The sequence below is a fragment of the Paramormyrops kingsleyae genome, chromosome 8 (genome assembly GCF_048594095.1).
Source record: "Paramormyrops kingsleyae isolate MSU_618 chromosome 8, PKINGS_0.4, whole genome shotgun sequence".
Classification (NCBI taxonomy): Eukaryota; Metazoa; Chordata; class Actinopteri; order Osteoglossiformes; family Mormyridae; genus Paramormyrops; species Paramormyrops kingsleyae.
The window spans coordinates 12,376,134-12,393,728 of record NC_132804.1 but is presented as its reverse complement, the minus strand read 5'-3'; the positions used below and the strand labels follow the sequence as shown (position 1 = coordinate 12,393,728).

The 17,595-nt window shown below is 45.6% G+C and overlaps 1 protein-coding gene across 2 annotated transcripts; it reads right to left on the bottom strand.

Moving 5' to 3' along the window:
• Window positions 1–1,669: 1,669 nt before the first annotated feature.
• On the bottom strand, window positions 1,670–15,610 carry cass4 (Cas scaffold protein family member 4). Of its 2 annotated transcripts, none has more exons than XM_023837326.2 (6): window positions 15,421–15,610; window positions 6,572–7,030; window positions 5,793–5,864; window positions 3,662–4,786; window positions 3,167–3,226; window positions 1,670–2,804 (listed from the first exon to the last, which is right to left on the bottom strand). In XM_023837326.2, exons 1-6 carry the CDS (start codon window positions 15,424–15,426, stop codon window positions 2,385–2,387), a joined length of 2,142 nt encoding a protein of 713 aa, XP_023693094.2. In that variant the 5' UTR covers window positions 15,427–15,610; the 3' UTR covers window positions 1,670–2,384. The 2 variants fall into 2 exon arrangements, with proteins under 2 accessions (XP_023693094.2, XP_072571362.1); XM_072715261.1 differs by lacking the exon at window positions 15,421–15,610 and adding an exon at window positions 7,343–8,327.
• Between the last annotated feature and the right edge of the window lie 1,985 nt (window positions 15,611–17,595).

Genomic DNA, 17,595 nt, shown 5'->3' with positions numbered 1-17,595 from the left:
TGTGTAAAATGTAGATACTAATGTTGTCTGTGAAGAGCATTTGGATGCATTTGTTTACAGTTATTTTTTTTACAGTTACAGATGATTTTATCCAGAGTAACACACAACTAATGATAATGAAGCAGGGTCAGACGCTGTCCCAGGAGCAATTGGGGTTAAGGGACTTGCTCAAGGGTCCAATCATAAAATCACTCTGCCAGCCATGCAATTTGACCCAGCAGTGTGTCCTAACCCATAGTTCCACACATTTAACATAAAACAGTTCATTACCCCACTGCCTAAAGCAGGGGTCTCCAACTCTGGTCCTGGAGAGCTACCATTCAGTAGGTTTTCCATCCTACCTGGTTTCTGATGAGCCACATCTGTTCTCAGGTAAATACCAGGAACAGGTGTGGCTCATATGAAGTCAGGCAGGATAGAAAACCTACTGGCCAGTAGCTCTCCAGGACTGGAGTTAGAGACTCTGGCCTAGAGTTACTTTTCTGTGTGGCTTGTATTCCTGTATACTCAGTGTCTGTTGCTGCCTATGTCCCAGCTGCTCAGTGTCCAATATTGTTACCTCACCCCTCTAGGCTTGGGGTTTGCATCCCGCCTTCATAATCTGTGTGGAGTTTGCATCTCCCCATTTTCCACTTGTTTCCTTCAGGTATGTTAGTTTCCTCCCAAAGGTCAAAGACATACAGTAAAGCTAACTGGTGTCTGTATTGGGTGAAAGCATGCATTTATGGAAGATGGATGGGTAGATACTGTCTCCATTGTGAGCTATACCTGTATGTTTCTCTCAGTTTATGGCCAGGTTGTGATTTACTATTTCATCAGATGGGAAACTCCTTTCCTTGGTGCTGTGTGAGTAATATTTTAGTATCTGATACTGGCAGCAGTGCTGCAGAAGACTTACTGAACTTCTGGGTTATTTTCTTGTCTTTGTTGAAGACAATACTTGTTGAAGCTTGTCATTTTCTTAATGCATTTACTTGCTGAAAAGTTTTGTTGTTGTTGCACTGGATTTACCTTCCAATACCATTCAAGACACCTTATAGTAAAAAATACACAAGCCAAACATATACTGGTAATACGCATTACACATAATAAATAAATGAAAATTGTAGGTTTACTTAAAGGCGTATTTTGCTGTTTTGCATTAGCGCTTCTGTAAGGGTTTGCGTAAATAAGAATTTTACTCCAGTCCGTTTGTCGTAAGTCGAGAGCCGCCTGCACTCAAACTTACATAATATATATGGCTTAAATTTACCACTAGATGGCGTAGAAACAACAGTCAGTGACCGTCTCAGGCATTTCTTCAAAAAGAGGACACCTTTCATATGTGTAGCAATTTAAACATGAATTAAGATACAATAAAGATTTCAGGATAAGTCATTAAAAGTAGGAATATAGAGTCCCTTGTTATGTAATTTGCAAATGGGAAAATACGCAGAACAAATAAGGTCTACAATGTAATCCTTGGGTAAAATCTATAATAACACTGAAATGTAATGTCTTTCTACTGAGGTTCACATTTTCTCAATGAAGGAGGCTAAGACAAAAATGCCAGTGGGAGTATTTGGGATTTGGTTTGTATACACAGGAAATGCTGTACATATCTCAAATACAAGAGTGGGTGGGTGCTGAGCTTTGTGGAAAAAAAAATAAAATACAGATATTCAAGACATTCAAAAATTCAGAAATATCTTTATGAATAAACTGTACAAAAAATACATAAGTCCGTCAAAGTAATACATAAGTCTTTTATAGTATACATGAATTGAGTTCAGAAGATTCATATTAAATTGGGAAAAGTAGAGTGCAAGTCTTTTTCTTGGTGAACTTCCTCAATACTTGACAGTAAACCGTATATAAATATACAACTGCAGTTACATTAATGTGACTGAACAGAAGACTGAAAGAGCCTGCCCATTTAAGAACCTAAAACAAAGTTTTTGAGGCCACTCTCCCACTTAACCTCACAACCCTGATTCAGAATAAGCAGTTGCAAAATGACTGGCTGTACCACACTACCTTCTGTTTTTTTTACTATTAACATGTAGCTCCTTAATTTACATCCTTTAACATGAATAATTATAGTCGGGATCATCTCGGCTTTTTGTTCTGGTTCCAGCCCACACACCATAGCTGATATTTATACTATCTGTGTCATTACTCACTACCTTGTCTGACAGAATTCTTCCACTTCATGTTTTCTAGCTTAAGTATACGATATATTAAAAAATTCACTGTCTGACGATTAACGAGGTCAACAACGTCAATGATTTTCAGGCCAAAAAAAAAAGACCAGAATCGCTACGTTGGATGGTGAGGGATGCACTGGTATGAGGAGAGAGGTCACTGCCACATGTGCCCAGTTCTGGCCAGTATCAGAGGGGAGCTCATTCCCTGCTGACAGCACTCTGATCAAGCAGGGTCCGGAAATGCTGTGCGCGGTGGGCCAGTTCTTTGGCGAAGTCCTCCACTTCCTGCAGGGCTGTCTTGTCGGGGTAGTGCAGCGCTGCTTTCTTGGTAGCTACCGCTAGCTGCTTGAGCAGGGCACACAGCTGGTTGCCCTTGTACAGCAGGTCCTGGCTCGTCCCGGCGCTCTGGCCCTGCGCCTCCCTGCACAGGGTGTCCACCAGCCTCTGGCCCACCATGATGACCAGCTTGCCCTGGTCAATGAAGCTCTCGGGCGGCTGCCCGTCCTGCAGGCTGTGCACGAGCACGCCGATGGCTTTCTGCAGGGCGCCGAAGTAGAGACGGCAGTGTTCTGATAAGGCATGTGGCGATACTGCAGCAACGGGTCTGTTTACTGCCACCTGTGCACAAGAAAATGCCAGTCGATTGCGTTAGATCAGGCTTTGCATGGGTACGGAAATAGAAAGCAACAAACTCTCCCTGTGGCTAAAGACCTAATGTATTTATAGTTAAAAATGCTCTGCTGTCTTTCTAAACAGAGCTGCTTCCCTGCTCTTGTTACTAGACATAGCCAATGCATGAAAGAAAAAAATAATGGGGGTTCCCACAGCTATGCTGCTTGGACCCGTAATAAATCCAAATCTTCCATTTTGTATTCACTTTTAAGGTATGTGAAATATTGCATTTCTTTTTGCCGTTTTCTGGGTTCTTAGTGATGCATGAAAACATGGTGGCTGTTTCTATGGCGGCAATATATAATAACCTGTTTTGACTTCTTGTTCTTTTGCTCCATCATTTGCTGCTTCTCAAACTCCATCTTTGTCTAAAAGACAGAGGCACATTATTATGAATATATAGACAAGGGTCTGACATGTAATGTAGAGAAATTATTTTGGCAGTTATATAGGCAAATTGAGAAGACCATAATGCATAGGGAAAGTTGAAGGTAAGAGGAAGGTAGACAACCAACCATCAACAAGGTGGACAGATTCAGTCAGGGCTGCTACTAGAGAGTTTGGACCACATGAATGTTTATCATATTGAGCAATCAAACTATATTCCAAATTTTGTAGGAATCGTCCTAATTTTCCCCCCCTAGTCACCCCTGGGCTCAGTCATCACAACATTTAACATGCCATTGGGAAGAGTGAAACCCTGAAGAATGAGTGGAGGGGGGGAGTTGCCATCAACTTGATAGCATCTGTTATTAAAATAATAGATATAGGCAGGGGATATGAGAGACGAGAGGTATTCTCACCTGCAGGTGCACATAGTCATTGTCCTCTCCACCTGAGTCACTAATCTGCTTGTCACCCATCTGGCTGTTCTTTGTTTCAGGTTGGTCACAGCCAGCAGGTTTATCATGGTCCTTCTGAGACCGTCTGAAGAGCAGCTTGCCGTTAGCGTTCAGGATGGACACCAGATGCCTGACGTCCTCGGGAATGGTGCGTGCCACCATGACGAAGCGCTCTAGCTGGTCGGGCGTCTGTGCCTGGGCGGAGTCCTGGACCAGCGTGTTTAGCTGCCAGCCGACACCGGCCAGCGTTGCCATGGCCTCCTGCAGGATGAGTCCTGAGTCCTTCACGATAGACAGCTGCCGGTGGAGGCGCAGCTGCAGGTTAGCGTCGCTCAGCTGATTCGCGTTGCCCCGCACGTCCAGGACGAAGTCCAGGAACTGGGCCATTGCGCCGGCGATGCCCTGAGCCGCAGCCTGGATCTCCCTGATGTGTTTAGCCAAGTGGTCCTTGGTCCTCCAGCGGCTGCTGACGAACACCATGAGTCTGGGCACGGCCTGGCACACGGCCTCCTGGAGCTCTGCCAGCCGACAAGCCGCCTCGTCCTGCGTCAGGGTCACCTCGCGCACCAGCTCCGGGGACGAGGACCTCGGCGTGGAGGATTCGCAGGAGCCAGTGGAGGAAACCGAGATGTCGCTACCGGGCCGACCGTCCTGCTGGTCCCCGTCATCTTGGGTCGGCTGCAGCTCTTTCACGTCACCAGTGGGTTTGACTGGTGCAGGTGCGCGACTCTTCTGAGCGATCCCCTGTCTCTTGAGCGTTGGCGGGACGTCGTAGATCAACTCTTGGTCCTCTGGTCTCTGGGTGCTCCTGTTCTTCAGGCAGGGGCTGGGATTGGGGACGTCGTAGGCTTGTGGTGCCGGGCTGGCGCCCAGTGTCAGTGCTCCCCGGGGGGGCAGCGTGTCGTACATATGGTCCTGCTGCCCCCTAGGCTTGGCCATCATGGTGCCATGGTACTTCTCAGGTTTCAAGGGCACGTCATAGACCCACTCGGACTTACGCAGGTTGGGCAGGGTGGTGCACCCACTGATGGCTGTTCTTTGCTGGTTTTCAGTAGCCAAAGACATTGGGACATCATAGTTGGATTCCTGAAACATTAGAGATAAGACAACATTAAATGGTGTGGAAAACAGTTTATCAGATTCCACTGAAAGCATCCTGCACATTGTGTGCCACTGTTTTCCTGGACCTGCTGGACTCCATAGGTTAGGTTATGGACCTGACATTAATAGAATGACACCACAGCATTTAATTGGAAAATCTCAAAACAAACAACTCAATGTCTGAAATTAGCTTCAGCCCTAAACTAACAGAATGTGTTGATTGAGTTTATTAAGCTTAGTTTTGCTTAGTACATTAGATGCAATATTAGTTGCAATATTGCAACATTGTCTGAGAACTTGTTGAGCAAGTAAATGAACTGAAGTTCGATTAGGCCATTAAATATTCAAACATTTTGACAGTTGCATAAAATATCGTGTCGGCTTTCTATTTTCAGTGATAATGTGGTTGGTACAACGGCACACAGTGGACAAGCACAGATAGAAATGTCTGTTTTAACATGTATTTAATATTATTTATGATATTATTTCACCCATTTTTCACATACACTTCAAATCTGAGCCCAATATGCAGTCCTTATAGTTAGAAACAGTTCCGAGAATGAAAATGTTCTTAAAATGGGATGTGAAATTGGGCAAAAAGCGGTATTTGAGAAAGTGTGATATTTGCACATTTTTCTGTCTGTGGTGCAATGTCATGTTTTGATTTCAGCAGAACAGTGTGGGACGCTGTACTCAGTAACAGTGTAGACAGCTGTTTACTCTGGGGTATAAAGAGGTGAACGGCAGTTATTCCCTGTCAGGTTGTCATTATAGTGAAAACTTGCTGGTTTACATTAGTCTCTTTATTCTGGTTTCTGCTGTTGAAGCTGTATGCTTTTTTTCTACATACCATAGGAGATTGATCTGATGCCTGATAATGGGGAAAATAAATCATTATTTTCTTAAATACAACTACAGCAAGAATTGTGTAAGGTATGCACCCCTTTGCACTTGGTTTCTCTGACTGAACCCCCTTCGCCGTGGGACTTACAGTAGTGAACGCTCGCAGTGGGTGGGTTGGCACGTCATACACTTCTGCTGCAGCCACACATTTTCCCGGGATCTAGAGGTACAACATGGATGAGGGAGAAATATTTTCCCAGTGCAGCATTTTTTAACGACAAACATGTTAATTAGTCACCTGCCTGAATAATTACAAGCCCTCACATCCGGGGGATTTTATGTGCCCGGTTAATGTGTTCTCCCAGATTGTTTGCAGGGCCAGAAACCTCCATAATGTCTGGATTTCGGTAATTAACACAGTCTTTCCGGAGAGGAGGTAATGGGAACCATTCCACTTTCGTTCTCAGAGTCAGCTACTGAACTGGAGGGGGAGTGGTGATTGTGGGCAAGCAGGCAGCCAAACAGACAACAAACACACTCTCTCTCTCCTCTCTCTCTCTCTCTCTCGTCCTTAGCCCCCCCCCCCATCTTTTGCAGATTGAAATCTCCAAAGCCGGCCTTTGGGCTTCTCTTTTATGGGCTTGTAAAGGCCTGACATAGCATGCCTGTCCCACAAGAGAGGCCCCCTGGCCTCCATCTGCTACCATTTTTACCAGCAGGGGCTTCCGTACTGCTGCATTTCAGTCACTTCCTGTGTCTTTACATTTCTCTACCCCTCCATTCATCCAATACCACTCCTGACAGGGTCATTAATAACTAAAGTAGGGTCCCCCAGTCACCTCCAAATCATTTTAGGTTCCAGGTTCCAGATTACCTGCACCCATTGTTATTCTTTTGTATAATGTGCTTTGATTTCAAACACTTTACCTTGGAGGGGGAGACTTTCCCTTCTGATTTCAGTGAAGGGTGTTTTTTGTCCATAGAGGTCTGTAGGTCTGTAGTCCTTTTTCCAGATGATTCGTGGTTCAGCTTGGGGCTGAAAGGGACCCTATAGATTCGGTCCATGGGCTCGTACGCTTCACTGGGGGGCGGCCGTGGCACAGTGGGGGTCTGATAGATGTTCGGTCGGCTCCAGCTGCCGGTCAGCGATCTCCCAGCACAGAGGGTCTGGAGCCCAACCTGGGCAAAGGCTCTCATCTGAGCCGGGGAGAGGAGGTGCAGGCGATTGGCGGGGGCCAGCCCCTGGCGGCCATGTAGGGAGCATCTCCACCATCCATGGCTGCCATCCACGTTCTGCTCCATCACGGTGATGATGTCACCCTTGCGGAAGGCGAGCTCCTCCGGAGACTCTGCCGTATTGTCATACAGAGCCTTAGCGAGCAGGTTCTGTGGGGGAACACACAGCGCACAAGGTCAGGGAGTGTCAGAACCTAAACAGGAGCTCGGTAACCCCGGTACCAGAAGGAGAATGGTCATATTGGCATGGCCTTTTTAATGAGCACCATCACTAATAGAATATTGATATACGGTTAGAAAAGAAATATCAATTTGTACCTTTGTGGGTACAATTACTTGTCACTGGGGCTGTACCCTCAAGGGTCTGCCAAATTTACCCTAGCTGTAGGTAAATATTTAAGACAAAAAAGGACTCTGAGGAACATTTTTGCACCATTGTGGGTACATTAATGTTGTTTGTACCTTGGGGTACAAAACTGTACCAGCGCTGTATCCTTTTTTCTGACAGTGTACAGTTGTCGGTTAGAGGAACACCAGCTTTGTAGATGAAGGTAAAAGTCCTTGTTATAATTCAGCATCAGCTTTGCAGGCAATCTGAACACAGAGTGAATGATATTACCCCCGCAGAGCGGCAATATATAACACAGGGCGTCGAAATCCACTTATCCAATGAAATTTTACTATATTTACTATAACAATGTTAAATTATGTACCATTACAAGTCTGAACCAGTTTGTCTAGAAGCCTGTGTTATGTGTCCTATTTTAGCAACAGAAGTCCAGAATCAGCCTGAAATAGCAAACTCTGCAGACAGGTGCGGGGGGGGGGGGCTCTCCGTATCATGGGCTCTCAGCTTGAGCTCTTTGACTGTCGTCTCCAGACCTTCACCAACTGACCACCTTCATGTGCTCCACTAAGGTCATCAATATAATTATACTTTACTCCATTGACGTCATTTATGTGTATATTTATTTACTTAAGTGTCACAGTATTTTCCAGGAGCTGTTTTTTCCAGTTTGTAGCTTTGAAAGAAAAAAAACACCTGTACAGGAATTTGAAGCTTGTTTAGTGAAAATTAGTGAAATCATTGTCCAATTTCATTTAGTATTCCAGGGTTGCATCTTCTTCTCTGCTCTACATATATAGAGATATATAACATGGGTCTTATATTTATTTTTCCTTATATAGCTTTTTCCTTTTTTATGTATATAGTACAGGCTATATGAGGTTTTGTACTGATATGCTTGTTGGTACTTTGCCCATAATCTGCTTTAGCAAACACTGAAACTCCCACAAGTCATTAACAAGACGAGGGTCCCGATGCCTAAAGCCCTCCACCCCCGTTTTGCAGCGCACACGCGTGCTGCCGCACACACATGGTGACCGCGTTCCTGCCAGCCAGCCTGCACGCGTGTTTTTAAAGCCCCAGAACATGTGTTTCAGAATTCCTGAGTCCCAGGGGCCCCACTAGCCACTACCCACCCCCCCCCCCTCCTCCCCGCAGTAAAACCAGAGCAAACACCAGTCACAGCCCCAATGTCATTAAGAGCCTTTCCGTATAAATGTCCTAACAACTCCCAGTATGCATCACTCTAAGAAAGGCCGCTAAGATTGAGGTGACCTAAAATAGTCATTTCAGGTGACAGGTGCTGTGTTCACACTGGCATACAATCACCTTCAAAGCCCTGATTTCAGACCACAAAAATCTGCTCCACCAAATAACAGAATGATAAAGACACAAACATTTATAAGCATTTATTTTTGGAAAAGGATCTTTAAAACGCAGCATGTGCTGCAGGCAGTTTCCCCATCCCGTGCCCCCATCCCGTGCCATACCCCAGTCCCGGCCGTTACCTTGATCCTCCTGGTGAACAGGGAGCCCAGCCAGCTCTCCCATGGGTGAAGCATGGCTGCGTAGGAGAGTGAGGCGGGCAGCACCGGGCACGTGCCCACGGGGGCACTGCCGCCTGCCCTGCAGCTGCCAAGACCGGCCGCTCCGCTCATCCCTTCACTCCTGGCTCCTGCCCTCGGCCGATTTGTTTGCACAAGCGCGGACGCAGCTCACAAGGAAAGCCACTCCGGACCGCCCATGTCCCGCCTCCAGCTGCCTCTGGCCCCGCCCACCTATTTCCTGCCCGGCTGCATACATACCCTGAGATACAGTGGCCCACAGGCACGCGCTCACTCCCCAGTGTCTCCAGCTGATAAGCGTGGCCTGCTGGCTCTACCATACATGGAGCTGCCCCTCTCTGCGGCCAAGGGCCCAGCAACAAAGGCTCCTTTCACTGTCGAACCCGACCCCCCCGTGCACCTGTCAGGGCTTCAGGCCTGGCAGCCCCCCACACTGCTGGCCCCACCCGCACTCGCACCCAGACCATCCCTCAGGGCATCAAACATACATCCTCCTCAGGCTTATACAGCATTCCACAGTCCGGTTACTTATACTCGTAAACGTGGGGGGGGAGTGTAGGTGTTAAACCTCTACACTGAAACTTTTTTGCAAGCTTTTGCAAGTCCTCACAAAAGACGGCCACTTCATTGTTCCTCATTATTACATCGTTTACATTATATACGGATATGTTTTGCGCTGCTTCTAAATGATCTATAATTGTTCTCTGATGCAAAGCAGAGCACCTGAGTAAAGCACAGCCATGTGCAAACTTCAGCTAGACACTTGGGAAACACGCAGAGCCCACAAAGCCGCAGAGCGTGCTGGGGTTAGCATTCTGCAGATATTTCTCACGAATACGTAGTGTGCAGCACGGATGATAATATCACATTCACAACGGCCCTACACTTTTTCCACACTGCCCATCGTTACTAGTGTAGCAGCTAAACCTTCTGTCACACCAAGCAAATTTGGTGAGACCACTGTGTGGATAAAGGGTGTCAGATCATGTGATTTTGCATCTAAAGTTCCTCCATGTGACCTCAAAAGTTTCAGAACCTTATAAAACTGCAATTCTGAATCCAACATGCACACCATAAAACTGAGCTTTCACATGCATAGCAAACACTGGAAGAGAGTGAAATGCTCTCCAGACTGTCTACAGATGCAGTCAATAGCTGATCATGCAGTCAGGTGCAATGGGTGACTTAAAGAAGGTGTATTCTGACAAGGATGCGATTTCAATGTCACATGAAGCCCCAGAATGTAGTGTAGGTTCAAATATGGGTATATCTCCGAAGTACTAACCACCTGATTTATTCTGTGAACACTGGTACAGTCCTAAAGGTTAAGTAAAAGAGTTCAGTAACAGAGTTCAGAAACACATTTTCAGAACAGAACGAGAATGACTTACAAAGTCTTATTTATGATTCATGTTATGATTTGCCTGGAAAAGCGAGTGTATAATATATATATATATATATATATATATATATATATATATATATGTTATCTCTATGTGTATCTATGTCTAAGTTATCTGTATGTGTGTGTGTGTGTGTGTGTGTATACAAACGTGCGAAGGAAGCGAGCTTCAGCTGTGAGGCTTCAGGATTCCTGCACACGCCTGCTTGAGCAGATCATACTCTGGCAGTTGCTTTAGTAACAGCTGTCTCTTCATCACTTTCTGCTCCCCCACTCTTACGTGGTCAGGGCACGGACACACACACCCACATGCACACACATGCACCCACATGCACACACGCACCCACACGCACACACACGCACCCACACGCACACACACGCACCCACATGCCCACACACGCACACACACGCACACACACGCACCCACACGCACACACACGCACACACACGCACACACACGCACACACACGCACCCACACGCACACACACGCACCCACATGCCCACACACGCACACACACGCACACACACGCACACACACGCACACACACGCACCCACATGCACACACACGCACACACACGCACACACACGCACCCACATGCCCACACACGCACACACACGCACACACACGCACCCACACGCACACACACGCACCCACATGCCCACACACGCACACACACGCACACACACGCACACACACACACCCACACACACCCACACACACACACCCACACGCACACACACGCACCCACATGCCCACACACGCACACACACGCACACACACGCACCCACACGCACACACACGCACCCACATGCACACACACGCACACACACGCACACACACGCACCCACATGCCCACACACGCACACACACGCACACACACGCACCCACACGCACACACACGCACCCACATGCCCACACACGCACACACACGCACACACACGCACACACACGCACGCACACACACGCACACACACGCACACACACACACCCACACACACGCACACACACGCACACACACACACCCACACGCACCCACACGCACACACACGCACACACACGCACACACACGCACACACACGCACCCACACGCACACACACGCACCCACACGCACACACACGCACGCACACACACGCACCCACACGCACACACACGCACGCACACACACGCACCCACACGCACACACACGCACGCACACACACGCACCCACACGCACACACACGCACGCACACACACGCACACACACGCACACACACACACCCACACACACGCACACACACGCACACACACACACCCACACGCACCCACACGCACACACACGCACACACACGCACACACACGCACACACACGCACACACACGCACACACACACACCCACACGCACACACACGCACACACACACACCCTTACAATCTGCCTGCCTCTGTGCTGCTACCTCACACTTCTGCATCCCCCTGATTCGCACGCCGTCACGATCGGCACGATACCCGACACTAACATCTAGGTCGAGCGAGCAGCTTGAGGGATCACGGCTTCCAAAATTCCAGCATGAATAAATAATTATGAGGGGAGACATTTGAAACATGGTGTCACAATTTTCTCAGCCAATGATGTTTATTCATTTGTTGTCTCAAATGGCCGTTTCCTGCCCGTTGCCAGATCGCTTCAGCACAGCCTCCTGAACAATAAAAAGAGTGAGCTGAACATTCTTTCATAGCTAACTCTGACCTTCTGCCCTTTGAGAGCCTGGGTGACCCGAAACACATTATAGCTCTCAAGTGTAATACAGACATAAATCACAGATGGACGAAGTGTCAGTAAGACCACATCTATAATGCTGAAATCAGTCAGATTCAAATTGTTTATTTATGATGGTGTCATACTGAAAACCTCCCTGATATTGACCAGCAGGACCCTCTCTAGTTCCTATGCTGAGAGCCAGACTGACTCGTTCTGACCAGTCGAATGCATGCAATACCCTCACATGGCAAAAGAGGATCTGTCTCCGGTAAATATGTAAACTCCGAGTGCCAGGTTACATTCACGAAGCTGACACTGCATTCTTCAGATAATCCATGTATGTGCAGAACATGAAGCTGACCTGCAGGCCGAAATAGAAGATTTTCACACAGAGGCATGTTGTTTATCTATGGAGGGGGGCACCATCACATGAGAACAAAACACAGCAAGTTCACTCAAACTGCCCCAACTCTGCAATGCACTTTTATTTTTGGCTGTGTTTACATTAATCCCCTCAACCAAATGTGAACGTCTCCAAGCTGCCACTCATCATCTGAATCGTTAACCACACCTCGAAGAGGTGCAATGCTTATTTTTCCTTCATCTGAACAGCACCTAAAACAACTCCATCCATTTGTTAAGTCAATTGCAAAACAAGTGAAATAACGGGAATTTTTTTTTAAAAGAGATCATTAACAGTTATAAAATCCGGTATGGGTTCCTCGGGGTTCTCAGGGTTCCTTGCACGGTCCAGAGATATGCAATACGATTAAGTGGTGTTACTGAATGATTCAGGTCATTTGATTGTGAGGACTCAGTGCAAAATGACCTAGCAAAAGGTACTTTTGTTTCAGAGACATAATTGCTCAGAAGAAGTCTACAGTATCGTACCATCCATTAATGTTCATTCAGTGGATTCCACATCTTACAAAGTTGGTAAGTTATTATTTACCTCACATAAAGATAAACTGCTTACAATTACTCAGTTTAGAGCTTCTTGATGTATGGGGAACAAATCTGTAGATAAAGATACTTTATGTGCATATTTTTTTTTTCCATTGTATGACCCCATACCTCACATACAATTGGAGTCTGAAATTAACATTCAGTTTAAGGCAGGGGTGTCAAACTCCAGTCCTGGGGGGGGGGCGGCAGAGCCCTGTGCAGCTTAGTTCTTTTATTGTTCCGCCATAAATGATTCAGCTCAAAAGTGATGTGGTAATTAGCACAAGGAGGTGCAAGGAGTTGAATCAGTTGTGTTAAATGAGGGGAAACCCAACAATGTGTAGGGATCCGACCCCCCAGGACTGGAGTTTGACACCCCTGGTCTAAGGAATCAGCATAATAATTTTCTCGTGGCTGAGCTAAGCAGACATTCAGTAAATCATGACGCTTATACCCTAGGATGTCTTCAGTGGGGAATCTTACAGATAACCTGGAAATGCATCTTATTTTTAGGAAACAACGGTCCTTCAGAACTGAGAAAACTTGTCAATTGAAAGGTGTCACACTGATGTTGTTTGTTTTGCTGTCTCCCTCAGTAGCAGCCTGATCTGCTGGGAATGTTCAAAGAGCGTAACGCAGTGCATCCTTAGCAAGCTCCCCAATTTATCTGTAGACTACCCTCTGGCTATATTTGAGAACGGACTTCCTGAACTACATCATCTTCTGCTTTCTCACTGTCTCTTTCACCACTCAGTTTACCACCCCCGCCCCCCCTCCCCTTCCCATCTCCCCAGAAAGTATTGTGTCAGATCTGTAACCACCCTAGCAGCCATACTGAATGAGCACAGAGCTGATCCCACCCACCCCCACCCCAGCACAGCCATGGGCCCCATTATCTGCAACTTTTCAGTGGGGGGAGAAAAAAAACACAGAATCTCAATGCTTACAAAATGGATGGCAAGATCCAGCTCAGTCTTAGCACAACTGAGAAGAACAGAACAGCGACACTTTCCTAATACGCCTAAACTTTGTGAATGAATTTGTTTTAAGGGTGATGACCGATGGCTTTAGGAGCATTTGAAGTGGAACACAAGGCCAGCTCATCATGCTGGTCGGCCCTGCAGTCCCATTTCCATGGCTACGTATGACTTTTGTTTCTGCTATCAAAAATAGTCCGTCTTTGTTCTTGCTGCATTGCTCAATTTGCAGCTGCTTTGGAGGAGTTCAGACAGTGTCATGAAGGAACAGCAAAGTGCTGCTTCTATAACCCTGGGAGCTAAGAAGCAATCATGCAGAAGGCTCCGTACTTCTCCAGCTTGAGGGAGCACTAGGTGGAAGAGCTGGTGATGTTCTCAAGACTGTCCCTCTCCATTCGCCGTTACGCATTTTTGCACTCAAAATGCTTTCCACACACAACAGCCAGAGCAAACCATTCACCGTGACTTTATCAGAAGTTTCTAGCCCAGTACGTGGGTCCCCTTGGAATTTCTAATATACCGTGTTGAACTTCTGAACATCTAATAAAAAAAATTCAATTGAATTCAATTCAATTTACTTCCATTTCACAAGAGTCACCACAAGGTGCTTTACAGGGGTGTGGTGTAATACATCATTTATACAGAATAATTCAGAAACCGAAAAAGGAAGATTTTTGTGCACTTGACCTCACTTGACCGTTGTCTAACTTTAATAGCAACCACGCAATCAAGGACAACTTCATTTTAAGGATTGTTTCTTCAGTGTTTTAAGTGAACAGAATTGCGTAGAGATATATGCCTGTTCATTGTGACAGCGGTTCCCACCATGAGCTCCAGCTGCGAGCAGAGACACTTCTCCTGAGCTCCATGGAGATCATTATTTCCAGTGTGTCTTGTTACTGGCTGTACCCAGCTGGGACCAGTTTATCTAGCAGATTAAATCATCAAACTAATTAATGCAAATTTGTTGCATTAGACAAACAAACTGCACTCAGTAAACGTAAATCCATTTCACAATTAATAGTAACTGTGAACAAAGTCGATTTTTAAAAAGCAGATTTAACTGAAATGAGTGGCTGAAATATAACATCAAAATCATGACAGTTACAGAGAAGAAAAACTGAGAAAAGGACATTTTAAGAGCTTACTTACTGAACAGGGAAGTTGAAACACTGGACCGTAAAACTTTGTACTTGTAAGTTTTGCTGTGGAAACATTTGCTCTCACTGCCCCATTGATTGGCAGCCTGATTTCACAGCTTCCCAGAAGCGTATGTTAATGAGATCTTCAAGGTCCCATTCAACTCCCTCCTTTAGGAGCTGAGAATCCTATCAGGTTACGCAGTTCAGGGGGCAGGGGGTGGGCTGCCTGACACTACAACTTAGCTATAAACCCAAGAAGGTGCTCTTAATGAACACATTTTGCATGAGAAACTTCTAGAAACACTACTAGTGTCACTTCGAATGGCATCACCCTGGTGAACTTTGAAACTCAGCGAAAAAGCAGAAATATGTACCAATGAAATACAAGGCATCAGAGAAAACGCTACGAGTAAGTCACTCACCTCCATTTCTATGAATCAATCATCCGATACATCCAAGTACTCTGGGATACAGTCCATTTAGAAGCCTGGTTCAGTGGAATCCAGTACTCAGCACATTGACTGACACTAACATTGCGACAAGCAGAATGAACTCAGCGTCCTCACAGCCCCCTCTCTCTCTCTCTCACACACACACACACATTGTCTGACTTGTCACTGTGATTCAAGCACTTTACAACTGGGGGCGGAGAGAGAGTTTGCACACTTATGACGGAAGAGCTTTGCTGCTGTCCTATTGGCCAGCTGCTACAGACGGTCTCGTTCCTTCTCACTCACTTCCTCCCAGGCTCTCTCTCATCTCCTCCCATTCTCTGGTGCAACTCTTATTTTTCTACCTGATAAACTGAAAACTATCTTGTAAACACATCAGTTTACTCAGAATAAGTATTACACTGATGCCGGCATCCATTCAGTGTGATGGGATACTTCAGATAGGTCTAATCTTCTTGTTTCCTTTGTTTGCTCAATTGTTGGTGGATTTCTAGCCCCCTGCCTACAACGCAATTTATTGCGGTGGCTCGTTTGAAAGGCATGAACCCTGCAGCTCCTTGGATTTATCGTCAAGACAACACAGAGGGACAGAACTTAGGGAAACGCTGGGGGGAGGAGCTGGAGTCACCAATCGCAGTAATCCCCACACGAATCTATGGTAGTCATTTTTGCCTAGAACTGCTACTTAAAAGTGAAGTTTTACCGGGCCAGGAAAATACAGACTAAGATAAGCCAATAGTCTTTAAAAGAAAATATATATATAATTTGATTCTGGGCTATTTAACTTTTGAAACTTTGTGAAAATCTAAAGATGAGAACCTATGATAATGACAGAAAACAGGGCACATAGAGAACCATAGACATGCAAACTTTTAACGTCAAAATGACATCATAAACACGTATATAAATAAAGAAGAGGGGGAAAACGGGCAAAATTCCCCTTAGTGGCTTTTATAGATTTAGAACATGTAACTTCCCTATTTTACTGTTTTTTTGCATTTACAAAATGGTTTCTGGCAGAATGGCCCATTTTCGCAGGGCTACTGGATGAACTTGAGGTCACATTGACTTTTTTCAAAATTTGACATCATAAATCCTGAAGCTGCAGTGTTTCTGGTGCCGAGGAATCCCCAGACAGTCCACGTTTTTGCTCTCCCCCAGCCCCCTGACAGACAGTCCACATTTCTGCTTCCTCCCGGGGAGGGTCAAATTAAACTGAAACCCACGCCATGAGGACTGTTCATTGCATATGGACCACAGATTAATGGTGACATCGTCCTCGATGTAAGTTCTGGAAGGACTGCAATATCACTACTAAAACTCACCTGATTATAATTCAAATAATAAACAAATGACAGAATGCATTATGTACGTATTTATCATATAAGCATTAGTAGGGAAGTAAGAAACTTCCTTTAAAGATTTCATGTGTAAAACGTCAGAACCAGCATAAATTATTGCATAACACCAAAAGGGGATTCTGTAAAAAAAAAAAAAAAAAAAAAAAAAAAAAAAAAAAAAAAAAAAAGATACCAAAGGTTGAGTCTTCTGGGAACTGTGACGCTTCTGACGTTTCTTCATTTTAATAACTCGTGGAACTTGCATCAAAAACGTTTTTGAGAAGATGAGCCAAGGTCTACAAATTCAATCCACATGGTGGCGGAAATGATGCCCTTCCTTGTCAGCCGTGAGAACAATCAAGGAGATAACACACTTTGAAGGAGCGTGACCAAGGCCCAGAGTCTTCTATGGATTTGAATCTTCAATCCAAAGACAGTGAAATACTGTAGAACTGGGAGGGAAAAGTTTTTAGTTATTATTCAATTACATGTTCCATAACATTTTACATTAATTGCACCTTCATAATGCCTTTATAATACCTTCGTAAAACATTCAGTGTACCTTCATAATGCATTCATAATGCATTCATAGAACATTCGGTGCACCTTCATAACATTCATAGAACATTAGTAAGCACCTTGTATCAGGTACAGTTGGGCACCTTCAGCTAGAAAGTAGCTAAAATATCCAAACAGAAGATGTGTTACTCAGAAACTCCATGTCTACCACTAGCCTGTAAAGGGCTTTGTCCCTGGCAGCAAACCCAACCACCCTGCCCTCCCCCCACCCACCTTTAAAGATGTG

Coding starts and splice junctions, on each gene's coding strand:
- cass4 (XM_023837326.2), bottom strand. Junction 5,865..6,571: donor GGAAAGTCTCCCCCTCCAAG/GTAAAGTGTTTG, acceptor TTGTACCTCTAG/ATCCCGGGAAAATGTGTGGC. Junction 3,227..3,661: donor ATGACTATGTGCACCTGCAG/GTGAGAATACCT, acceptor TCTGTCTTTTAG/ACAAAGATGGAGTTTGAGAA.